Here is a 27572-nt window from a genome sequence, read left to right as displayed (position 1 = left end):
GAAGTAATTGAAAGTAAAGCAGTCATTTATCAAAGATCAAAATATAAGATGATTTAAAAAGAAAATACTCAAAAACTGCTCTAGTTAGTAGTTTGGACATTATAGTTACAAAATAAATGCATAGTGATATAGAGTAGATGCAGAAAGAGACTTTAGGTACTCTAATTAGTTCTGTTCTTGGAAATATTTATATAATATTTCCACAATGCAGGTTAATATTCTATACTTAGGTTTCTTTGTTAAAATGGTTATTATAATTTAAAAGAATATAAGGAAAAACTTTTCTATTGTATAGCAAGTGTTTTTTTTAATTTACTGATTATACATTGAGTAATTTGAGATCTACAAGAGCCAATCAAACCAGATATCCTTACTAAAACCTTTTTGCAATGTGCATCAGGACAACTTGTAAAGTTTGAACACTTGGTAAGATTGTGTTCAGAATATAACTGCTAATACATTAAATATCAATTAAATTAACACCATTTTTCACTCATTTTTTAAGTTACAGTGCAGAACTACATATTAAATTCTGATCTAATCTTTAAATTACAATACCTCCCAGTAGCACTATTGCAAGTTCTTTCAAGTTCTTAAGCTATGGTGTCATAACAAGTAGCAACACTGCCATCTAGTGTTCTATATTTTTTAACATTTCTAAAAGGGAATACTGTAACAAGAAATGTGTTGTTCCATAAAGTAGACACTGCATATATGTGGTTATTGAATAGTGCTATATATGTCCAAAAGATATGAATATTAAAAGCAGCATGCTTGAAATAGCCAAAGCCTATAACTAATCCAATGGCCATCAACTTCTGTACAAAAAAGTATTATGTCTATATAATAATTTTACCATTCATTAACTTAAAAAAACTAAAATCAATATATTAGCAAAGTAAAATACAAACTGCTATGACCATATAAACTGATGGTGAAAATATATTACAAATGAAATACTTATTGCCAAAAAATGATCAGCAAAGTAGGAATATAAGTTTCTTCAAGCTAATGAAAAAACTACACCATTCTTAATGGGGAAAATAAATGCTTTCCCTTTAAAATTAAGAAGACAAGAATGAATATTTGCATGTTTATATCTTTTAACCTAGCATTAAGAGATACTAGCTATTGCTGTAAGGTAAGATATAAAAGGCCGCCAGATAGAAAAGTAGAAATCAACAGCCATTATTTCGGAAACATAATAAGCCTAAATAGAAATTCTGACAGAAATATACTGAAAAGGCACTCGAATTAAAATAGGAGTTTAGCAATGCTATAGAATATGTTGATATAAAACAATTAGAATCATACTTTATTAAAAAACAAAATGTAATTTTTATGTGTGTGTCTGCCAGTTCTACGGCTTGACCTCAAAACCTGGGCACTGTCCCTGAGCTTTTTTGCTCAAGGCTATCACTCTACTTGAGCCACCATTCCATTTCTGGTTTGTTTTTGTCTTTGTTTTTTTTGGGGGGGGGTCCGGTCGTGGGGCCTGAACTCTGGGCCTGGGCGCTGTCCCTCAGCTCTTCAGCTCAAGGCTAGCGCTCTACCACTTGAGCCACAGCGCCACTTCCGGCTTTTTTCTTTTTGCTTATGTGGTGCTGATGAATCAAACCCAGGGCCTCGAGCATGAAAGGCAAGCACTCTACCGCTGAGCCACCTTCCCAGCCCTCCACTTCTGGTTTTTTGTGATTAATTGGAGGTAAGAGTCTCAAGGACTTTCCTGCCTAGGCTAGCTTCAAATTGCAATCCTTTGATCTCAATGTCCTGTGTAGCCAGGATTACAGGTATGAGCCACTGTACCCAGCAGTAATGTAGTATTTCTATAAACACTAACAAGCATCAAATATATGTGACAAAAAATGAAGACTTATATAGTGAATACTGAAATACACTACTAAGAAAGATAAATAAAACACTAATTTTTAAAAAGAGTTCTATCATGTCCATGAATCAAAATTCAAAAGATATAAATTTTAAAGATTTTCTCCGTTCACCTGTGAATTCAGCACAACCCCAATTTCAATCTTATAAAGTGTTTTTGTGAAAACTGATAGTCTAAAATTCAATGTAAGTCCAGAGGACATAAACAAAAGCTGCTCATGATGAAGATGTAGAGGAAAAAAGAATGTTTTTACACTGTTGTTGAGAATATAAATTATACAGCAATATGGAAATCATTATGGGGCTTCCTCAAGGAACTAAAAATAAAACTACCATATGATCCTTCTATACTTTTCATGGGCATATATATATATATATATATATCCAAAGAAATATAAAACAACATGCAAAAGAACTATTTGTTAACTCATGTTTAGCGCATCCTTCTAGCCAAAATATAGAAAATGTTAATGTTCAACAACCAATAACTGGATAATGAAAATGTAGGGTATGTATGATTGTGTGTATATGCCTATGTATGTATATATATATATGTATATATATATATAGTATTATGCATACATGTATATATAATGGTGATGTGTTTATCAGTAAAGAATGAAATTAACTTGTGTGCAGAAAATGGATGGAACTGGAGACACCATCCATCACCATCACTGTGTTCATCACAATATGCCAAGACTATCACATTTCACTTATATAAGGAATCTACCCTAAATAAATTACAATAATATGACATGATTGCAAACAGGTAATGTTGTGAAAAGAACCAGTGGGTGACAAGGTGCACAAGAAAGGATGAGGGAGTGTGAATATTATTAAAATATAAATGTCTGAATATAAAACCATGAAAACTGTTAAAAGGTAGAGAGAGTAGGGAGAGTACAACAGATGGGGTAAATTTGATGAAAGTACAGAATATCCATGTAAATTATTCTAATAAAAATAAATTTCAAAATTCTAAAAATTAATCATAATGAAGATGAAATTAAAATTACAAGGATACATTCAAATCCTGTATTTTCTTCATGTTCAGAAAAAGACTTATTTTGTTTTACTTTTTAGAGTACAAAGTATGCACCAAACAATTCAGAGAATAAAGCAAAAAGATAATGCCTATCTTTAACAATATATATGCTAATGACTTAATTATAAGATTTAAGAAACAAATTATTAGATGGTAACAAACTATTGTTATTCAAGATTACCTTTATCATCTGTAACTAGTAATATGAACATGAATAATTATTTTGAATGAAAATATATACTCACAATAACATGTTCCCCTAAGTGGATTGCCAACATAACGATTTTCAGAATCACATCTGTAAAAACACAAAAATTCATTTACTATTCACGTAACTCAAAGGTTAATTTGTGGGTGTTTTGTTGTTATAGCTGTCACTTTGATTGGGCTATGGATTGGGGAAGAGGAAATACTAATGATAAGTGGTCTAACACTTGAGGCACAGTCCATATTGCATTGGTTATTTCAAGATAACTTGTAGTTTTACATCTGGACTGGCATGGGCTTTGACCTTCCTACTGTGCTTTCCTATGTCACTGGGAATGACAGATGCCAGCCACTGTACCCTGTCATTGTTTAAGAAGGAATCTTGGAAACCTCTTTTGGCATGGGCTGACTTCAAGCAAGTAGGATTACAAGCTGTAGTCATTTTTCATTATGCCAAGAAAGTATTGAAACTGTACAATAAACATCTTAAAACCTACTATCACTAACTTAAAAAGTATAATTTATTCAAAAGAATAAACTGTAGGAAAGCTATAAAGGAGCAAGTGTGATGAAGGATACTGTGAAGTACAGGAAGCTGTTCACTATGGCTCAGGTAAGAAAAGGGAGTTGGCAAGATGCAAGATAAGCATCTGCACTCCTTTTACCAAGTTCATTTTCCTATATCCCATTTCTTGTCTATTAAGGAAGACTACTTTCTACCACAAACACTGTTAGAAGACTGAGGAAGAAAAACTGAGAGTAACTTCTTTACAGCACTGCAAATGAGCTTAATAATATGAATCATTATGCCTCACAAGATGCAAATATGTTACCAACACATTGAAAAAATAAGAAATAAACAAAAAGATGTTTTCTTTTTTATTAGCCCTTCTGTGTTAACCCTCAATGGTATTTTCTTAGAAAATACCATCCCACTGGTTATATATTTATGATGTATAGTTTGATTGTATTACCATTTTTAACCATATTTTCAGAATCCATTGTCTTTGGCCAAATCTAAACAAAGAAGTATCATTCATTATGGCACTCCTTTGAATGGATATTTTAATCATAGTATTTGTGTTTGCCCAATATGGATGTCATTCCTTTTTGCCAGCTGACAGCACAGGAAATGTTTTCTTAAAATCATCTCTAATTTCTTCCATAAGGAATGAAATTGGGGTGTAGGGGGGGGCCTAAAAGTCCACCATAGATGATCAATTTTTATGGCTTCATACTGTATGTACTTACTAGGGTTTCTTTTTTTTGGGGGGGGGGTCCGGTCATGGGGCCTGAACTCTGGGCCTGGGAACTGTCCCTCAGCTCTTCAGCTCAAGGCAAGCGCTCTACCACTTGAGCCACAGCACTACTTCCAGCTTTTTTCTTTTTGCTTATGTGGTGCTGAGGAATCAAACCTAGGGCCTCACGCATGCAAGGCAAGCGCTCTACCACTGAGCCACCTTCCCAGCCCCCATACTGTATGTACTTAACTACTAATTTATTAACCATCCAATCTAATTCTTATCCCTTTCCAGATGGTTTTGCACAGGATAAGCCAATGTTCATGTCTCAAGTCCCACTATAGGTTCCTATTCTTTTTTTTTTTTTCAGTCAGTTGTGGGGACTGAAGTCAGCCCAAGGCTAGCGCCCTACCACTTGAGCTACAGCACCACTCCTGGCTTTTTTCTGCTGAGGAATGGAAACCAGGGCCTCATGCATGCAAGGCAGGTACCCTACCACTGAGCCACCTTCCCAGCCCCAGTTTCTATTCTTTTAAACCATTGTTTACTTTGGGGTCTCAGTTCAAACATTTCAAGACCCACAGGAATTATAGTTCACCCAGCTTTTCTTCCTTTAATTTTAAAAGTGGGAGCAATATTCTTTCTAGTTACAGAAACTGTGAATGCTACAGCTAAGTTCATTTCTATTGCTTTGCTTTTAGTAATGCTATTTCCTCCTCTGTTTGCTATCTTCTTTTTATGTTTTGCTATTGTAAAGATGACATACAGAGGATACGGTTACATAAGACAAGTAAAGAGTATGTTTCTTTTTGGATAATCTTATCCCTTTCCATGCTCTCTCCCTTCCACACACACCACCCCCCCCACTCACAAGTTGAATATTTCATTTTCAACATAGCATCCAGTGAACACCATTGCTGCATTTTTCACCCTTTGTCCCTTTTTTCTCTACCTCCCCTTATATGCCCAGAGACATAAAATGAATAGAACAAAAAGAAAAAAAAAAAGAAAAAAACTCGTTTCCATTTCCTGGAGTTTGTTTAATTTTATATGATCAGATTGCACATAGGCATTGTGAGATACTTCTAAGAGTATCCTCCTTTGGTCTCACTGTGTGTGAATGCCTATAAACCAGTATAAGTTATATCTTACATGCTTCCACATGTAAGAAAAAACATGTGCCATTTGTTTTTGTGAGCCTGGCTTATCTCAGTTAACATGATTTGTTCTATATCCATTCATGTCCCTGAAAATGATATAATAGTATTCTTTCTAATGGCTGTGTAAGCTGGTTCCACATTTTTTGGATACAATCATCTTTTGTAGGCCAGCTGAGCTGTTTCTACAATGTGGCTATTGTGAAGAGTACAGCAATGAACATGATGTGCAAGTGTCTTTATGATATCTTGGCATGTGATGTTCTGGTCTGGTTAGATGTCCAGGAGTGGTATGGTTGGGTCATAGGGAAGATCTATGTTTAGTTTTTTTAGGACACTCCAGACTGCTGTCCAGAGTGGTTGTACAGTTCACATTCCCACCAGCAACACAGGGTTCCTTTTTCCCCATAACCCTGCCAACATTTATCGTTGTTCAAATTCACAATGTTGGCCAATCTAACTGAGTTGAGATAGAATCTCAGAGTTGTTTTGATTTGCATTTCCTTTATGGCCAGATCCCTGGGAACTCTTCTTCTGAAAATTCTCATTAGTTCTTCATTAGTTTGGGGAGGGGTTAAGTTGTTTGAGCTCTTTGTTACTACCTTCTTAAACTAGAAAAATTTTACTCATTCCTCAAGTCTCAGCTCAAATAACCTCTGCTCAAAATTTTGTTATCCTTCCAAGATTAATCATTCTTTTCAGTAATCATTAATAATTTTTCCTTCTATTCCAAAAAGTCCATCTACTGAGCACTCAGAATGTGACACTGATGCAATGTTTCCTCACAAGATTCACTCCAATATAGGGTAGGGACAAGTACACAGTAATGGAACAAAGGAATTAGCAGACAGAGAAAGAACCAATTTCACTTTGCAGAGATTAGGAAAAAATGGGATGTATGACTAGTACACATAATGACAAACAATTTATCTAGTGAAATGGGAGGAGCTCGTAGGCAAAATAAATCAATAAAATAACAAATTATTGATGAGAACTACAGTACACTACTACTTGGACAAAAAACATGTATTATTGTTTTTCATTAACAGCATTAACCACTAATTATAGTTTACTGGTATAAATGCATATGTCTGCTTCCTAAAAGAACACTTTTACAATGAAAATGTACTAGCAAATAATTGCATTAGTGAGGACTCTATTCTTTACAACCCTACAATGAAAAAGAAATAATAACAAATTCTATCTACAAATAATATCTACAAAATATTCTTCACAACTTAGTATTTCATTTATCCCTGTTTATAAAGAACCATAAGGAAAGAAAATATACATTTTCATTTCAGAAGAATACATTTCATATATGTATATAAAATTCTATATATGTATGTTAAACCTTTCAACTTCATTATCTAAACCTGTAAGTTCTGATTTAAACAATTAAACACTGTTGTCTTTTGTGTAGAAACCAAAGTATGTCACTGCAATACTAAATTATGTAAGAAGTAATTATTTGGTAAGTTATAGCTATATTATTTATGCAAAATACATGATAAAAATATTTAATAATTCTAGAATTAATATAATAATTAATAATTTAATGATAATAAAAATTTGAGATTTTTCTGATCAGAGAAGAAATCCATAATTCACTTTTGTCTCATAGGGTTTATAAAGAATATTTTTATTACTGGTACATAACAAATATAGAATTTAATCAACAGACATAGTGTTGCTTATGATCAGAATTGGTATATAATTTGAGGAAGTGAGGTAGGATGATGAAAGTCAAAAATAAAGAAGTGGGTCAAAGGGAGGTGAAGCTGTTGAAGTGGTGACACAGACCAAGATGTAATGTACACATCAACTGCTTTTTCAGATGGCAAGAAATTCAACACATACCTAAAATTAAGAGAAGGGGGCCGGTTATGTAGCTTAGTGGTAGAGTGTGTGCCTAGCATACATGAAGTCCTGGGTTCAATTCCCCAGTACCACATAAGCAAAAAAAAAGCCAGAAGTGGCACTGTATCTCCAGTGGTAGAGTGCTAGCCTTGAGCAAAAGAAGCTCTCAAGGACAGTGCCCAGGCCTTGAGTTCAAGACTGGCAAAAAAAAAAAAAAGATAAAAGATGGGATGAGCTGGGAGGGGTGGATGAGAATGTTGAAAGGGGTGACACTGATCAAGATGTACTGTATTCATAAACAGCTTCAGTGAATGGCAATGCTCCTTTGTACAACTACTAAAACCAATGAAAAGATACTCAAAACAATGTAAGATTCACATCTCCCCATTCATAAGGAAATGGAAAGACTTGGGAAAATTCATATTAAGTAAAGTAACCCAGACCCAAAGAAACAAAGGCTCTATGGTTTCCCTCATTTGGAATAATTGGTATTTGTCTAGGATAGTCTTAGAAGAAAATCACAATAACTCAATTGCTATGTAATATGACCACATAAGATGATGCTAAGTGAAATGAACTCTAAGATATGGAAATAAGAGGTTTTCTTTGTTGTTATTGTTTTTAATGTACTTGTGAAGTTATTTCTTTTTCATTTTTTTCCTTTTGGTTTATCCGCTGTTGTTACTGTATTTGATTTTGGTACTCTGTGTCTTTTTTTTTTTTTTGTCAGTCAGGGGGCTTGAACTCTGGGCCTGAACTTTGTCCCTCAGCTCTTCAGCTCAAGGCTAGCGCTCTACCACTTGAGCTACAATGCCACTTCTGGTTTTCTGAATGGTTTGTTGGAGATAAGAGTCTCAAGGACTTTCCTGCCCAGGCTGGCTTTGCACCTTGATCCTCAGATCTCAGCCTCCTGAGTAGCTAGGTTTACAGGCATGAGCCACCGGCACCCGGCCTGTGTCTTGTATACGCAGTTATCTGATTTGGGGAAGGGAAGGGGAACAACAAAATGGTGAAGACAAAGGACAAAGGGTGAATCAATGCAACTTTGATACTCATAAGACAGTATGTTGGAAATGAACTTTACAACTTGGAGGGGACAGGGACTGAAGAGATAGGAGGAGAAAAATGAGAGAGGGTGTAACAATATTGAACAAGAAGGGTACTCATCATACATATGTAACTATAACCCATCTAACTATCATCTAGACAATAAAATTAAATTTTATTTTAAAAAATTAAGATTTTTCAGGATGATGACAAAGCATTAAAACAAATGGAAATTGGTATCCATGACTACCCAATAAGGTTAGACTTCATCTTTGGGGTGGTAGTGGGGGCTGAGGGGGAAAGAATGTGACATTCTTCAAAGAATCAATTCCATGTGAATCTTGTGTGCCCTGTGCAAACTCATAGGCCACATAATAATGAAGTTTTCTATACTTATAATATCCAAGCTTTATTGCCGCAAAATATTAGAGGCCTTCTTTTATCTCACGTTATAAAATTCTGATTTGGTTTGATTTTATGACTTTCCTTAGTAGGAGTATCCCCAAGGTCTAAAGTACTTTGAAGTCACTTTTAACTTTAGTGACTATGGAAAAAGAACAAAATTGAGATGTGTTTTCCTAAGCTTGAAAATTTGTATTACTTAAGTGGTTAATGAAAGACATGATTATCCTACCTTGAAATTTAGGAGATAATTTATAGCAAAAATATGTTTAATATCTTAGGATATATTATTTAAGAATAATTTTAAAATAAAAGATAATTTCCTGTGTTTAAGAGAATATCTACACATAAATGTTATTTATACTTCTAAAGAATTATTTATTAAATTTTCCTAGAATAATATCATAATAGTACCACTTGTCAAATATTGTATATGTAATAAAAGCACTGTATTTGCACCTAAAAATAGCTGAAGTTTAACTGGTAAAATACTAACTTAAAAGAGTAGCAATTATTTCTACAGCATAAATTTAATCCATAGAAGTTCTCAAACAAAACAAACACCCAAACATTTATACTTACAATTGGCATTGATCACCTTTTATTCCTTTGGTTGTACAGAAACATTTTCCTGTATGTAGATGACAAATATTTGCATGGCCACTACATGTACAAGCTATAAGGCAAACCAAAATATTATTACATTATTATTTTAATTATTATGTCATTTCCTCATGTCACTCATAACCATATGGACTATTTATTATGTTATTAAGAAGAGAAGAATTCGATACATACTTAGATACACTAAATAAAATTCACTTCCTTTGCATATGTGATTGGTACATCTACTTAATTAAATAAGTTTCAATAGTTCTGGATGAAATAGTCTAGCTTCAAATGTACATTTACAATGTCTAACTATGTGACAATTTACTTACTTGCTCTAGACTTAATTTCTTCATCTACAAAAGAAGAATGATAGTACTTAACTTTCAAGATTTATGTGAAAATATTGTAACTTAAAATAATACATATCAAGTACTCATTAAATTCTATTAAGATGCCACTGCTACCAATACTAAAAATATCTATGTATTTGCCAAAAAATTATCATTTAATCTTCTGACATCATACTTAGTTTTATTACTTCAAATACTAAATTCATCCCATATTGCACATGGATATCTCATTATGATAGTCCCCATGTAATAATCATTATCTAATTTCTCTTACTAATACAGTCATACATTGGATCTCTATGTTCAATTTCAAGGTTATAATTTATTCTCCAATCAAATGACATATTCTACAGTGACAAGGCTGATCAATAACCTTTTCAAAAACCTTTACTACAACAACTATTATGTTCTTGCATACAAGCTTCTAATAAAACTATTCTAGTGATAAATATGAAATAATATGGTCTACAAGGCACACATCAAAATAAGCTATACTCACTCAAATGTTACCAACATTAAACATCATTATTCATCTTAAAATGTCTATAGCAACTTTAATATGAATATCACTTAACCAATGTAACCTGATAATCACATGACTACCTCAACTGAAGTCTCCAAAATAAAATGGATCTTATATACCAAAAGTGGAGTTCAAGGTTAATTTGAAAATTTCTTTGTTCTGAAAGAATACAATAATAGTTTAAGGTTTTCAGTCTTGCCTTACTGAAGTTTTATTGGAATCTTTTATAGTAAAAAAGAGTGAGTAAGGAAATAATTAAGTTAGAACTGTCATAGGAAATTATTTCAGCACATATATCCAATATCCTAATGGAGTGGTAGATTTTCCTCTGGTTCAAGTATCATGAGAAGAACTTCACATGATCTCACTGGACAGCTTAATATTAGTTGCCTTGAACCTAGGTAGGATATTAAAGAGACTCTCAATTTTTATTAAGGTAAGAATAGATAAGGCTACTGAACTGATGTGGTAGACAAATATAAACAGCTACTGTTAGGCAGTGCTATCATTTCTGATAAAACAAAAAAAGAGAATAAAAAAGAGAATTTGTAAGCACAGGAACAGAGAATGTATTTTCTCATCTTTGAGATCTGTACAAGCTGCAAAAGATCCCAAACACCGCCTATTTAATATCATGTGTATAAGAAAGGATCAGAAGTTATTCATCTCTTACACAGAAGACCTTAGTCACAACTATGACATCTATACTTCTCACACAATGTTATACAATTTTCTCCATTTTATAAGAAAGATCAAAACCAGCATCTAGAAAGGTAAGTCATCACTAGAGCATGTTCTTATCATGTAGATGGTTCTGCGTTCAACATCCAGAACCAAAACTACAAGTTATCAACTCATTAAAGGATGAAAATTCCCAGTTTAGAAAAAGAAAAGATACAGAGGAAGAGAGAAAAAATGTTGATTCAAAGTAAGTTTAGAAGTTTGAATTCTATCTAATCTACACAATTATTGTTTTTATTTAAGTATATTTTTTAATTTTTATTTATGTATTATTGTGACAATACTGTACAGAGGGGTTACAATTACATGGGCAAGATAATGAGTACATTTCTTATCAAGCATTGTAGCCTCCTCCTTTGTTTCCCCTTCTCATCCCTTCCCAGCCTCCCCTTGCCCCCCCCCACCAAAGTTGTAAAGTTCGTTTTCGACATGACAACTTGTACTTCTCATTGTTGCAATGGGTCCGCCTGTATTCTTATTTAAACGACTTGCTTTTCCCCTTCCCCTCCACAAATTATACCGACATCAAATACAGTGAAAGCAGGGGTTATACTGTGGGGGAGGGACATACAAAGCAACAAAGAAATAATCTTATAAACGCGTTAGAAACAAATGCATGAAAGATAAAAAAACATTTGAATACATATCTTAGGTTTCATTTTCCTAACATCACCTTATCTGACCTTTTCTGCTTGACTCATACATATACTAGATATTGCAAATAAGGGAAACCATGAGACCTATGTTTCTTTGGGCCTGGCTTACTTCACTTAATTTTTTCCAAGTCTTTCCATTTCCTAACAAATGGGGCAATGTCATTCTTTCTGATGGAGGCATAGAATTCCATTGTGTATATATACCACATTTTCTTGATCCATTCATCTACTGAGGGGCATCTGAGTTAGTTAAGTATATTTTTTACGTAAATTCTTCATAATTCTTTATTTTAGCCAAGAGTGAGTCCAGAAAGCTGTGGCTCCAAGTGGTAGGGCACTACTAACCTTGAGCAAAAGAGCTCAAAGACAGCACTCAGGCCCTGAGGTCAAGCCCTACAACCAAGAACAACAACAAAAAAACAATTTACAAGAGTGAGTCTGTGATTCCATACATGGTAAAGAAAACACTATTCCAGTGAACACATTAAAGGAACAATAAGAGAGGAACACTATTGTGTTTCAATTATATACTATTATTCTTGGTAGTATATCCTATAAACTGTTTATGTTACCAAAAACAAAGAAAACAGAGCAAGTGCTGTTATTATTTTGTAAAGTTGTTTATGGTGATAACTTTCAATTACATATATATATATATACATATATACATATATTCTGCTTACAAAGCTGGTGGTAACATAAATAGTGTGATGAATGCAAATGAACTATTCCAGAAATAGTCCAAAGCTACCAGTTTTATCAATCTATGTGGCGCTTGTAAACTAGCTTACCACGTCCCACATCCAGAATTGAACACTAGACTAAATTTTGTATTCATCAATTTCCTTTTTATAAATAGTACACCTAAACAACTTACATTAAGTCTTCTATTAGTAAATGAAAATAGTTACAACAAATTCCCAAGAATAGAATCACACAGAGAAAAAAAAAGGTCTCTACATTTTAAGAGAAATAGGCCAAGCATAAGGCTATAGAAAATAAGGCTGGCAGGGCTAGGAAGGTGGCTCAGTGGTAGAGTGGTTCGATTCCTCAGCACCACATAAGCAGAAAAAGCCAGAAGTGGGGCTGAGGCGCAAGTGATAGAGCGCTAGTCCACAGCTGAAGAGCTCAGGGACAGCGCCCAGGCCGAGTTCAGGCCCCACAACCAACCAAAAAAAGAAAAAAGAAAATAAGGCTGGTTAGAGAAATGAGAATGCCCAACCTTAATACACGCAAGCTCACACACTGAAAGGCCTGACTCCCTTTGTAATGTGACCACACTAGGATCCACATGAGTACTTTCACAAAGGTGGCTGCGTTTTCAGAGATGCACAGATGTGAAAGTGAACCCAGGTCCCTCTTCTTTCCCCATGGAATAACTATTGCACTGGATAGTGGCCATTGCAGAAGCAGCCTAGATCTCCATGAGATACTTAAATGACACTAAATTCACTCAGTACCTTGGACAACACCTCGGACAGCACCTCGGACAGCACATCAAGCTGTTTCTTACCAAGTTCTGATGATCATGGCTGTCTACAAGTTTGGCTTTCACTGCCCTGGGTAACCCTGCTCTGATACAATTGAACTTCTATTGACTCTTGCTGCCTTTCTTCACCAGGCCCATGGAAAGCTGCTCCCAGCCTAGCATTCTACAAACATCCACTCGTTTCTATAAAAACTTTGTTGAGAAAAAATTAAAGACACCACAAGTAAATTCATATTTTGTGTTCATGGATATGAAGAATTAATATTAGTAAGATAAATGAAAATTTGATTTACATATTTAATCCCTATCTGAATCCTAGTTGACTTCTCTGTAGAAACAGAATAGCTGATTGTAAACTTTACATATATCACAAAGATCTTTTTAAAATAGAAAATAGAAAATTCAGACATTTCCATTTCAAATAATCCTATAAAATCCAAAATAATAAACACATATAAACCTGACATAAATGTGTATCAGTGGAATGGAATTGAGAGTACAAAATAAACCACTGTCCTTATGGTGTTAAAACAGCTTAGATATACATATACAAAAGAATGCAGTTAAATCCTTACTTCACTCCTTGTACAAAAATGCATTCAAAATAGTAGAAGAAAAACAAAGGAGGGGTTAAAAATATTCGACAAGAAATGTACTCATGTAACTGTAACCCCTCTGGTACAGAATATTTACAATAAAATAAATTTTTAAAAAAAATAGTAAGAGACCTAAATGTAAGCACTGCTATTTTTAAAAAAACTTCTAATAGAAAACATACAAATAAATCTTTGGACATTATTTTTGTCATTTGTTTTCAGATCCAGCCTACCAAATTTAAGCAACAACAGGAAAAAGAAAACTAGAATTCATCAATCTTAAAAATTATGTTTATTCACTAAATAAAAAAAACAATAGGACAAATGTTTTAGAAATTATGTCTCATTTGTATACAGACTATAAAGAATAATTCAATAACAGATAAATTGCTCAACTATAAATTCAAAAATATCTAAATTAACATTATTCCAAAGAAAACAAAAATAAATAACCAATAAACATAGAAAAGGTTAGTACAATTCATTAGGGAAATGAAAATCAAAATCTTAATTAGATACCATTTAACACTTACTAGGAGATGGCAATAAAGGCAACAGTGTTTTAAAGAATGTAGAAAACTGGAACCCATGTGAACTACTAGTAGAAATGCAAGCCAGTGTAGCTACTCCTAAAAATATTTTGGCAGTGAATCAAAACACTACAGAGTTAATACATGTCCCAAAAGATCTACTTCTAGATACATCCTCATGAAAAACCAAAGTGTATTTCCATGATAAAAATCTGTAAATAGTTGTGGTAGCGTTTTTTATAATAGCAAAAAGTAGAAGCAGTCTAATTAACTGCTAAGCAGATAATACAATATTCTATAATGAAACCACTGAATATTATCAGACAATAAAAATGAATGAGTTTTGGTAAATGCTAGAATATGAACTTTTAAAACATCTTACTATAAGACAAAAGATAGTTATCAAAGATCACATATTCCATGACTTTACCTATACAAAACATCCAGACTAATAAACTCTTAGAAAGTGGATTGTCAATTTCCTATATCTGTCATAGGCAGGTTTAGAAGGCAGAGGAGTAAGGGAAGTGACTGTTAATGGATATAGGGTTTTTTGGAGGGGTGACAAAAATGTTCTAAGATAAAACTGTGATTATGGTCTTTAGAAAATATGTGTTAGGCCTAAAAAAAGGTGGTTTAAGTTCAAAATATAGATCACAAAAAAATACCACATAGATCATAAGCTTTTGCTAGCTATTATTTCTTTGGAAAATAACAATTGATATAAACACATTCAAACACAGAGTAAGTTTCAAAACAGATTTCGAAGACTGGTTTTTACTAGAAGAGATTTGTATACAAATGCATGGTTTTATGCTTCATAAAAGTTATTTAAATAAATGTGAATAAATTCTTTTGTTTGAAGAATTAAAATTATGCAAATACAAGATGATGAGAATTGCACAAACAAAAGATAAGGTTTGGAATTGTGAGAAATAACAAAAATTAATCTGAATCAATAAAGGGCCATTAAAATATATTGATAATATGTAACTTATTAGATAATGAATAAGTCATTACATTTTTTAATTAATCTACACAGCTTAAAATTAATAGTGATTTATATTCAAAAGTTCACTTTAAAAGGTACAAATTAATGTTTTTAAACCTGGATAAACATTTTTATCTTTTATTATAGAACTTGATATGTTTATGCTTTCAGAGTTTCTTAAAAGAATTATTATTGTATAGTATCTTTAATAATTTCTGAGACAAAAATGCATTAAAATACCTTTTATGTGAGCTCATTTTCAGAGAATTCCCTTATGGCACTATACTTCAGAGTAAAATAGCACAAATACATTTTAAATTCAATTGTTTTAAATTTATACTTCATGACAGTTTTTAAATTATTCTGTTGTTGTCAGCATTTGAGACTGTTTTTATGCTGAATAAGCACCTATGAAATCATCCTACAGTGGCCTTTTGTTTGAGAAATTTTATATGATGATGACTTTATAGCCTAAATATACTCTAGAGAGACATAACATGGTCATGTGATTTTTGTCTCCCCCCATAATGTAAAGTTGTAATAGCAACTCATAAGCAAAACTAAACAATAAAAATAAAAAATGTCATAAGATTCTACCAACAAGTTACATATAAAAACATACACTTTACAAACATGAATTCAGACCACACATGGTAGTTCTAGCACTTGAGAAGAAAAGTAGGAGACTTGTTTGTTCAAAGCCAGCCTGGGAGATATAGTGAAACCCAGTCTTAGAAAATAAAAGGAAATATGGGCTGGGAAGGTGGCTCAGTGGTAGAGTGCTTGCCTTGCATGCCTGAGGCCCTGGGTTCGATTCCTCAGCACCACATAAGCAAAAAGAAAAAAGCTGGAAGTGGCGCTGTGGCTCAAGTAGCAGAGCACTAGCCTTGAGCTGAAGAGCTGAGGGACAGCGCCCAGGCCCACAGTTCAGGCCCCACAACTGGACCCAAAAAAAAAAAAAAAGAAAGAAAAGGAAATAAACATGAAACCAAAGAGTAGGCAATGGCAGTACTTGTTTCAAAGTCAAAATGTGCCTATTCTCTCAATATCATATCACTACTGTCACATGCATGTCACATTAGCTCCTGGACGTTAGTAGGCCGTGTTGATTTAATTGTCTTTAAATTCTCCTAGCATAGTTATATTTCATGAAATATAATTATATTATCTATTAGATTTTAAATATAGGAAGAATTTTGGGAAAGACAAAAGTGCAAACCAATAACCACATGATTTAAACTTCTATTCTTAAGGACTGCTAAGAGACTCATCAACCATGTGACAGTTTTGTTGGAAGCCCTGAATTTCAGCTTATGCACCAGGAATAATTCCATGTCCGGGACATTATTGATAAAGGAAGATTCACCTAATGTGCTACTGTGAAAGGCTTCCCAGACTCAGTTCTACAGCAGACCCTAAGTACAGCTATGGAACTTGTCTCTATTCTCTGCACAAGCAGTTAGAAACAATTCTGCTCAAAAACACACCCACTAAGAGACAGGTCCATTTGAGTTCCTAGGACAGGCTTACCAACCTAAGTTCTACAGAAGACCCTAAAATGGCTGTGGATTTAGGATGCAGTGTTTCAGTGTTAGAATAGTTCAGTAGCATCTGAAGGGGTATATGTGTGTCAGTCCCCATGCAAGATGACCCATTTATCTCAGTCCTACTCTGAATCTTTAAAAAGCTCAGTCAATGTACACCAGCCCCACTCAACTGTGATGAAAGTACATCTGTCTGCCAATTATCCATCCAAGAGGCATACATATCTATTACTCCAGATCTTGAATCTGCAGCTGTTGATCCTGAACAGCACTGGGACTCATTTCTAGACACTTTCTCACACAAACTGGGCAGTAATGTCAGCCCAACGAACCCCACATAGATCTAGCAGGAACCCAAAGGAAGCCACATCAGTCTGAACACATAGTAACAAGCCTGCTTCCTGCAGAACATAAACTAGATCCTTGTACAGCACAACTTCACAGTCCATCAAGGGCCCAAAGAGTATCTGTGGATCTAGGGACCACTAGAAGCTCTGATGAGAGGCCCATCATCTGTGAACACATTGTGGGCAAAGCAACAGTCACATGATCAAGCTCCAAACTCAATCCACTGTAATATAGCTCGCCTATGTGTAATTCCTGTAACAAAATTTAATTTGAAATAACTGAACTCAACTTAAATTTAGCATAGAATTACCATCCCCAAAGAGGAACAAATTTCTCAAAGCATTTTTCGAGTTAGAACAATAAAACCTACCCTATTAATTTTAAAAATCTGTTCCATTTTATCATATGAACAAAATAGTAAAATAATCATGGCATTGCACTTGGCAATAGATTTTTAGGTACAACACCAAAAGTTTAAACAACAAAAAGAGATAAATAAATCTGCCATCATCCAAATTGAAAGCTTTTCTGTTTTTAAAAGGCAACTACAAAATAGGAGAAACTATTTGAAAATCATATATGATAAAAGCCTGCTATCCACAATATACAAAAAATGCTTAAAATCAAACAGCAAAAACAAAAGACAATTTAAAAAATAGCACAAAAATGTCTCTAACAAAGATACACAAATGAAAGATGCACATGAAAATAACCATGGACTACACAATATTTATAACATATATTCACAGAATTACAGTGGCCAAAAGGTAGAACAAATTCAAGTATCTAACAACAGATAAATTACATAAATGAGTAGGTAAAAGCATACAATGGGACATTACTCAGCCTCAAAAAGAGAAGATTTTCTGATACATGCTACCAACTTGAATAATTTTCAAATATATTATACTTAGAGAAATATGCCAGTCAACAAAAAACAAATATATAAACATATATAAATATATATGTATATAATATGTACATGTATAAATATATATTATATTGCTAAACATATACAGATAGATATTCTCATATGAGATACTTAAAGCAAACAAGTTCAGAGACATTAAGTAGAATGGTGGTTGCCAGGAGCTAGGACAGGGAGAACCAAATGAGTTTTCAGTTTTACAAAAGAAAAATGTTTTGGGGGAAATAGGGTGATGATGTGCACACGACAAATGAATGAACTTAATATCATTGAACTGTAAAGTTAAAATGGCTAAAATAATTCCATGGGATGCTGTACTTTACCACAATTTTAAAATTTTTCTAATGAAGTATTTGAGACTACTTTCCAAGAAAATATAGCCAATACACATCAAACAACATTCAACATCATTTAGTAATTGCAGAAATGCAAAATAAAATACAATGAAATACCACTTAATTATGATGAAAATGAGTCAAATAAATTTTTTAAAAAGTGTTGGTGAGGGTGTGACAAAACGGTCATCTGCATTGCTGATAGAAATACAGCCACTATGGAAAATAATTTGGTAGCTCCTTAAACCCATAGACATAGGCTAGGTGGGAGAAACTCATGCCTGTAATTCTGGCTATTCAAAATACTGAAATCTGAATATTTATATTAGAAATAGGCCATTGCAAACAAATCAATGAGATTCATATCTATAATTAACCAGCAAAAGGGTAGAAGTGTGGTTCAAGTGGTAGAATACTAACTCTGAGTAAAAAAGAATTAAGCATATAGTAAGGCCTTGAGTTCAGGTTCCAGTACTGCTCTACCACCAAAAAATTAAAAAAAAACAAACCAAAACCACAAACTTTCCACATAGCATGACATTTTTACTCTTCATTTTCACTGAAGCAAGTACCACTAAAGTCTCCAAATTATAGATGTGTGCATCTCTTGTTGCATGTTGACCCATAGCTTATCTCATGTTTCCCTTATTTGCAATAACTAGTATATGTCTAGGACAAGCAGAAAAGATCAAAAGCTATGTACATATGACCATATATGATGATGTTAAGTGAAAAGAACCCCAAGATAGAGACACAAGTGGTTTTATATTTCTTGCAGTTGTTTTTAATGTACTTATAATGTACTATGTGATTTTTTTGTTTCTTTTGTATGTTCTTCCCCCGTGGTATAACTCCTGTTTTCACTGTATTTGATTCCGGTGCCCTAAATCTTGTATACACATTTTTCTAATTTGGGGAGGGGAAGGGAAATAACAAAATGCTGAAATAAGGATATATGTTGACCTGCTGTAACAATGAGTTGTACGAGACACTATGTTGAAAATGAACTTTACATCTTGGCAGGGTGGGAGGAGTTGGGGAGGTGGGGAGGGAAGGGATGTTAGGGGAAACACAAAGAAGGAGGTAACAATGCTCAGTGGGAAATGTATTCCTTACCTTACTCATGTAACTGTAATCCCTCTATACAATATTTTTACAATAAAAAAATACAGGAAACAAACTGGCTGATTGAACAAAAAAAAAAGAAATAGGGTCTCTACAACAAGTACCTCTTCGTCAATTTTCATTTTTAAAAGAACACTAAAGTAAAAGACAAAATATTCACCTGTACATTGTCCACCATTGGTTGGGTCTCCATAATAACCTGGCATGCAGTCTTGGCACTGTTTTCCCGTGGTGAGATTTTTACACTGTTCACACACATTAGTATTGATACAAGTGCTATGTCCATTACATTGGCAAGCTAAAGGAAACAGCAAAAAACATAATATCTAAGTAATGATAAGAAATAAAACAGTTGTAAACACAGAATTTATTTTAAAACTTTGGATTCTATCAATGTGATATTTACAATTTTCTTAATGTGTAACACATGGATTAATATATTAATGCAAAATGATATATATATATATAAAATATATAACAAACTGTGTGCTAAGTTTATAAAATGTAGGAGTGAGCAACTATATGTAACATAAAACTATACCTAAGAGAAAATACTTAAAAATAATCCTTAAAAAATATAACAATGCATCTTAATTATATATACATGTAATAAAAAATCGATAAACCCAGAAAATACATGCCAGTAGATTCTTGCTTCAAGAAAATGAACAAAATGAGAAAATAGCAAAATGAACAAAACATTATTCTAATTAATTTGAATAAATATGTATCTTCTTTAGGCAAGAAAAGTTTGAAACATTAACAAATTCTACTCAAATTTTAAGTAACTAGAACCAGATTTACAATATGGGTTATTTTTATGTGTTGATGAATGAGATTTTTACTATTTGTTTTCATGTTGATATTACAGAAAAATTCCTCAATTTCAGGTCAAGTTCATATATGGAAACTCATACTCTCAGTGGTCAGTGGCAATTCGGAATAATACTGACATAGTTTGGTAATAAAAGCATCATAGATATATGCTAACAAATCATCTTTGTGAAACAGAGAAAATTTTTGTTTTAAAATTACATTACATTTTAACAATTAAAGGGAAATTTAATACCAACAGAAAAAGTTATGTTAGATTAAAACAAGGTACAAAACATACTTAGGATAGTCACAATTCTGTTTAAAAAATTATTCTGCATCATCAAAAACAAATTTATATAAAAATTTAACATTTAATACTATGCTTAAGAAAGTTGTTACTGGTTGTAGCAACTTTATAATACCACTAATTAATTCACTTAGTTAAAAACAAAATTTATTGAGTGTCCATTGTATGTAAAGTATTAAACAAAATAAGAAATAGGTAATTATATAAACACCTTTGTAAAATTTCCCACCCCATTTAAAAATCATAGAAAAAAGTGCCTTAGCTTCTGAATAAGAGGGCTGATATTAGCTCTTATATTTAACATCTTTTTCATGTATTTCCACTGAAATAATAGAGAAATGTGCCAGAAATGGGCATTTTGTAGTGTTAGCTACACAAACAAAACAAGACAGTAGTAACCTACAGTATCTTTCAAAATTAAAAGAGAATGTTAAAATAAAATCAGTCTGTCCACTTTCCCTGTGCCAATGATATAAAATCTGAAGACAAAGGTTAGAGCACAAGGCAATTGGGAAGCACATCAATGGGAAGCACTTCAATATGGCTGCTGGAAAGTGTCAACAGTACGGTTTCATATAGTGGACACATCAAACAGAAAGCTAGTATAAATTAGACCTAACTTGAGGAAAAATTTCTAGCAAAGAAAACAACTGGACAGTTTTATAGCTAGAATAGTACCAATGTAAAAAAAAATACTATACAGAAAGCTGAACCCTGGCAGGATGGTTGTATCAAATAAGAAAAGAGAAAGAATATGCTAGTAAGCCTATGATTATGTTTCATTAACCACAACTATGAGAATGCTGGGCCAATATGTAATGTAAGCTTATATAAAATAGTTTGTCCAGGACTCATTATTACTGCAAAGGTTCCAATACCTCTAGTAGTAGAACATGAATAAAACTAAAAGTAAGGCATCTATTATGTTTAAAAGCCCAGATGGCTCTTCATTTATAGATACACAAACAAAAAAATCAAAATAAAACACAATGCCAAATTAAGCTTTGATATACAAATTAAGTACATCATTTTGAGAAATGTGAACTTTCTAAAACAAATGTGCAACACTTAAAAATATCAACATTCTCACTAAATTTCAATAATGCATTGAAAATCAAGACAAAAATTTATCTAATATAGTTTTTTAGGAAAAATCTTTAAAACAAGGAGACTTAAGACAGGTAAAGAATGAAGCAAAGATTCAAAACAATAATGCAAAATATAAATAAGTAGTAAAATTTTACTATACATGAGACAAAAGAGCACTACAAAGCATGGGTTTCAAAATCCAGCAAGGACAAAATATATAAATGCTTCTGTCTTCAAAGAAGAGAGCTAAACTGAACCATTTTCATGAAGTGAATCTATGAACTGTAACCTCTGTCAAAAACTATTCTAACAAGAATAAAACATATAGGCTAAAAATTTCCTGCCTTATCACCTCTATTCATCATGGTACTAGAGAAAATTATGAAAAGGAAAATCTGACCATGGAAAATAGGTAACAAAACAAAAATAAAATAAATAAATAATAAAATAAATAAATAAATAAAAATAAAATTTGGGTAAAAATTAAATAGAAAAAACTGCTGCATGCAGTGGTTTAAGCCTGTAATACTAGCTGCTTAAGAAATTAAGAGATCTTACATTGAGGCCAGCTCAGTCATAAAAGTTCATGAGACTTTACCTAAACCAATGTCTGTGTGCAGTGGTGTGCGCCTGTTATTTCAGGCTACACAGGGAAGCACAAATAGGACTGGAGCCAAAAGTAGCCCTGGCATAAAGAAAGACCCTATCTCAAATAGAAGTAATGGAAAAAGGGCTCAAGGTATCACTCCAGTGATACTACATGAACTACAAGTTCAAGGCCCAGAGTTCAATACTAAGAAGCATACAGAAAAGACAAATTCCAGAAGGAAAATTATTTGCAGATCACATGGTCTTAAAAATAGCTAGTGCTAAACTCCACAAGAAGTTATTTTTATTAATAAATTAGTTAAATGGTGTTTTAACAACAATCATTTATAGAGAAATAACTGTATTTCTATACACTTGGATAGAATAATAGTGAATTTAAGAAAAAGCTCCATTGGCAATATCATTGAAAAATATAAAACACAAAATCCCTATAATCACATTTAACTAATAAAAGTCATGGCAGGGGTAACACTAAAAATACTTCTAAAACAATAAAAATAAATCCTGAGCTGGGAGCCAGTAGCTCATGCCTGTAATCCTAGCTACTCAAGAGGCTGAGATCTGAGGATCACCATTCAAAGCCAACCCAGGTAAAGGAAGTCCCTAAGACTCTTATCTCCAATTAACAACCAGAAAACCAGAAGTGGTGCTCAAGTGGTAGAGTGCTAGCTTTGAGCTCAAGAGCTGAGGGAGAGCGCCCAGGCCCAGAGTTCAAGACCCATAACCAACTAAAAATAAATAAATAAACAAATAAATAAATAAATAAACAAACAAATCCTGTGTTCACGGATCGGAAAATAAAATTGCTAGTAATAACTCAAATCAAATTGACATACAAATTCAATGCAATGCCAACCAAAATTCAATAATTTCTTCCCAAAAATAGGCAAGCAGACTTTAGAATTAAAATGAGAGATACAAAGGACTCAAATATATAGAGCAGTCTTGGAAAGGAAAAAATAAACTTGGAAAACTGACAATTTCCAATTTAAAACCCAACTACAAAGACACAATAATGAGCACAATGTAGTACTGGTATTAGGGTGGAAAACAAAACATTCTTTTTCTTAAAGACTACTATTTGAGAACCCTAGACCATTCAAATCCTTGAAGACCCCAGCTCCAATCATCAGAAATAGAAGCTTATCTTTCTGAGACCATCCATAACCAATAATCTGTTAAATAAGTCTGAGAAGCCAAGGATATATTATAACTGGAACAGATTTAAAGCAAATTACAAACATCTAAAAAAGGAATTAGTGAAATGAAATACAGATCAAAAGAGATACAAAGATATACAATATAGAGCTGAATAAATAAAATTAGGGGCATAATGAAGAGTATAATGTAATCAAAGTAAATGCCGCAAAACAGAAGACAGAGTGACACAGTATCCAAAAGCCAATTAAAGATATAACAGTGGGAAACTATAAAAGTAAGGAAAAATGCAAAGCTAGAGTTAGTGAATCAACAATTCACAATCTATAAAACTAAACTTGATATTGAAGTACATAATACTAAAGTTACTAAATCCAAAAACTAAAAAAATGTCTACTTAAAAAAATCAGAGGAAAGAATGAAAACTTACTGCATTTAAAAGAGAAAGAATAAAATGATCATTTTTAAACAGTAAAAGCCAATATAAAAGGAAATCACCTCGTCAAATTACTAGAATATTGTTGTCAATTTACGGCACATTTTCAGCAAAAATATCCTCTAATTATAAAGACACAGATATAATGCTAAAACTACTTTTTAGATATATAAATGGTCATAAATATATCTATGACCAAAATTGAAAAGTGCAGTTCTTTTAAATATTTTTGAATCATCAGGCTAAAGAAAAAAACATACCAGAATGGAATCCTACTTTTAAGAAAAAATTCAGATCTCAAGATATTGTCAATATGTTTATAAATATTTTTACTTATTTTCTTATAGGAAAGTTGTCCTTTTTCCAAGTTAAAAGTAATAATGTATTGTGTGTTTATAACATGTAGAAGTAAAATATATGGCAATAATTACAGTAGACAGAAAACGAAAAATGGAATTACACTGTTGTAATATTCTTACCTTGTATATGGAGTAGAATAATATTGACTCAAGGTAGACTGTGATAAGATAAAGGTGACTATTACAATCACTACAGCAGTCACTAAAAAAAACACAAAAAAGGATAGCTAAAAATCCAATAAGGGTGATAGAAATTACTAAAAATACTCAATTAAACCAAAAAAGGTAAAAAGAACACTGAAACTTTAAAAACAGATGATAGAATCTCAATAATAGCAGTGTCATACAAATTAAAATTGGATAATATTTTATTAAAAAGCAAAGATTGTCAGATAAGATTTTCAAAACAGAAGGAAGACTTATATGGTCTTTGCAAGAAGTTCTCTATAGCTAAGTGCCAGTTTACTCAAATCTATAATCCTAGTGACTTAGAAGTCTGAAACGGGCATTTAAGGCCAACTGGGCTGAAAAGTTCATGATTAACAAGAGATTTTTTGAGGCAAAAAACAAGTTTATAGTTGGGTACAGTGGTACCCACCTGTCATTCAAAATTACATGAGAAGCTGAGATTGGGAGGACTGTAGTTCCAGGCCAGCCCAGACAGAAAGATCTGCTAGACTCTATGTAAATGTAGAAATGTCAGATGTGGTGATTCACACTGAACATATGAGCTATAAGAGGAAACTTTACATAGGCATTTTTGTGGTTCAGGCTCAATTTAGGCAAAAAGAAAGATCCTACTTCAAAAACAATCAGTAGGTCTTACACCAATAGTTTATGCATGTAATCCAAGCAACTCAAAAAGCTGAAAAGTCAGCCTAGGCAGAAAATTCCATGAGATTCTATTTCCAATTAACCAGAAAAATGCCAGGCTGGAGGCATGTTCTAGTAGTAGAATACCAACTGTTAACAAGAAAGCAGAAAACCAGAGGCTAAATTCAAACCCTAGTATTACCTCCCACAAAACATTAGATTCACTATAAATAAAAATACACAAATAAACATCATCCACTGCTGCTTATGAAGATTATCCACTCTGAAAACAAGAAAAGGAAGTAAACTGTATGGAATAGCAACTACTTTCAAATAGAACAAGCAGCACATTAATGAAAACCCTAATAAAATTAATGCAAACTAGCTGAATCCATGACTTCTCTGTCTTGATGGCCTGTTGGCAGAATTGAGAATGAAGCCAAGGGAAAAAGCCTAAACATAGGCTTATAGTTCTCTTAGATGAAAAATATAGATGGCTATAATCTGAAGAACAAAATAGTAGAGAAGACAGAGCTACAAATGGTAATGCTGTATAATGAGTTGGTATGAGACACAAGAAATCTGGAGGAAAACCACCAGAAATAAGAATGTAAACAAGGCCAGAGCTCACAAGAAACCAGAAATCATTTGTATTCCCACTCACCAGGAGGTCCTCATATCTCAAAGGATGTTAGATGGAATAAATAATGATTTAGTAGTCTGAAATAAATTAGTATTAGGCTCAAAGCAGCTATGTATACATTCTTATAAGCGTTATTAAACATATTTTTGTGTTCATCCATATTCCAGGTAATATAACTGCATACAAGAACAAAGTCCAACATTCTACAACAATATCTCACAGTGTCCAGGATATAATAAAAAATGCAGCCAGGTGCCAGTGGCTCATGCCTATAATCCTAGCTACTCATAAGACTTGGGATCTGAGGATAGGAGCTAGCCAGGGACAGCAAATCTCCAAGACTCTCTTATTTCCAACTAACCAGCAAAAAGGCAGAACTGGAGTCATGGCTCAAGTAGCAGAGTATAAGCTGTGAAAGAAAAGTAAAGAGAAGAAAAAAAGAAAAGAAAGAATGATGGAAGGAAGGCAGACAAGCAAGAGTGCAAGTTCATGCATTCAAGCCCCAATATGAACACAAAATAACCATAATCATCATTTGTGGGTCAGATTTACATAAGTTAAATTAAATATCAACCAGAATGAAAGAATGGTACTAAAGATGGAATTAGCAGAGAACTATTTTAAAAGAATATACTCCCCATATTCAAGAATATAGAAGAATTATAATGGATCCCTACCTCACACTATATAGAAAAAGTAACTCACAATGGATCAAAGTCCTAAATATAACATCAAAAATATAAGAAACAATAGGAAAATAATGTGTCCTTTAAAGGACCCAATAAAGAAAAATTTCATAGATAGATATAGATATAGCTACATGAAGACCCAACGGAGTTCTGTTCATAAAGTATAAATCTATGTAACTTGCAGAAAATGGATAATGCTGGAGACCATCATATTGTGTGAAGTAAATCAGTCCAAAAAGACAAGTATAATATAATTTCTCTAAAATATGACATCTAGACAAAAATTAAGGACATGAAATAAAAGGAGTAGTTCTACGGAGATCAAAGATGAACAGAAAGAGAAACAGAAAAAGAGCCAGGGGCCAACACCTGTAATCCTACTCCACTCTTTTCAGGAGGCAGAGGTTGGGAAGAAAATTGTTTGAGATAAATTTGGTATAAAGTTCATAAGACCTCATATCAAAAACACTATGCATGGTAGAACAAACTTGTCATCCCAGCTACCGCAGTAAGTGTAAATTGGAGAACTGTGATCCAGGCCAGCCTGGACCAAAAAGCAAGACCGTAGCCAGGCACCAGTGGCTCATGCCTATGATCTTAGCTACTCAGGAAAGAGGATCATGCTTTAAAGCCAGTACAGGCAAGAAAGTATGTGAGACTTAACTACCAAAAAGGCAGAAGTAGAGCTGTGGCTCAAGTAGAAGAGTGCTAGCCTGGAGCAAAAACACTAGAAGACAGTGCCCAGACCCTGAGTTCAAGCCCCAATACTAATGCACTCATGTGTGCATGTGCACGCGCACACATTTTCAAATATAGCCAGAGAAAAATGGACTGGAGTCATGTAGAGTAGAGGCAAGCAGAAAAGTATCTGCCTAGCAATTTCAAAGCTATAAATTCATACCACAGTATCACCAAAAAAAGAAAGAAAGTAGTAATTGAGGAGTAAATATGATTATATTTATGTATAGTAGATTATATTTATGTATGGAAATGTCATAATTAACACTTTGTACAATTATCATATGCTAATAAGAGA

The 27572-nt window shown here is 33.1% G+C and overlaps 1 protein-coding gene across 1 annotated transcript in view; it reads right to left on the bottom strand.

The window, feature by feature from the left end:
* Atrnl1 (attractin-like 1) overlaps positions 1–27572 on the bottom strand; it is a 487887-nt gene that overhangs the window by 366623 nt on the left and 93692 nt on the right. Inside the window, exons 19-21 of the mRNA XM_013017612.1 lie at positions 19778–19915; positions 9432–9525; positions 3181–3233 (exon numbers count right to left, since the gene is read on the bottom strand). Coding sequence (XP_012873066.1) covers positions 3181–3233; positions 9432–9525; positions 19778–19915 — 285 coding nt within the window. The remainder of the gene's footprint in view (positions 1–3180; positions 3234–9431; positions 9526–19777; positions 19916–27572) is intronic.

The sequence above is a fragment of the Dipodomys ordii genome, unplaced genomic scaffold (genome assembly GCF_000151885.1).
Source record: "Dipodomys ordii isolate 6190 unplaced genomic scaffold, Dord_2.0 Scaffold36, whole genome shotgun sequence".
NCBI classification, from domain to species: domain Eukaryota; kingdom Metazoa; phylum Chordata; class Mammalia; order Rodentia; family Heteromyidae; genus Dipodomys; species Dipodomys ordii.
The sequence above is the reverse complement of the archived record's forward strand: the minus strand, read 5'-3'. Positions and strand labels throughout refer to the sequence as shown.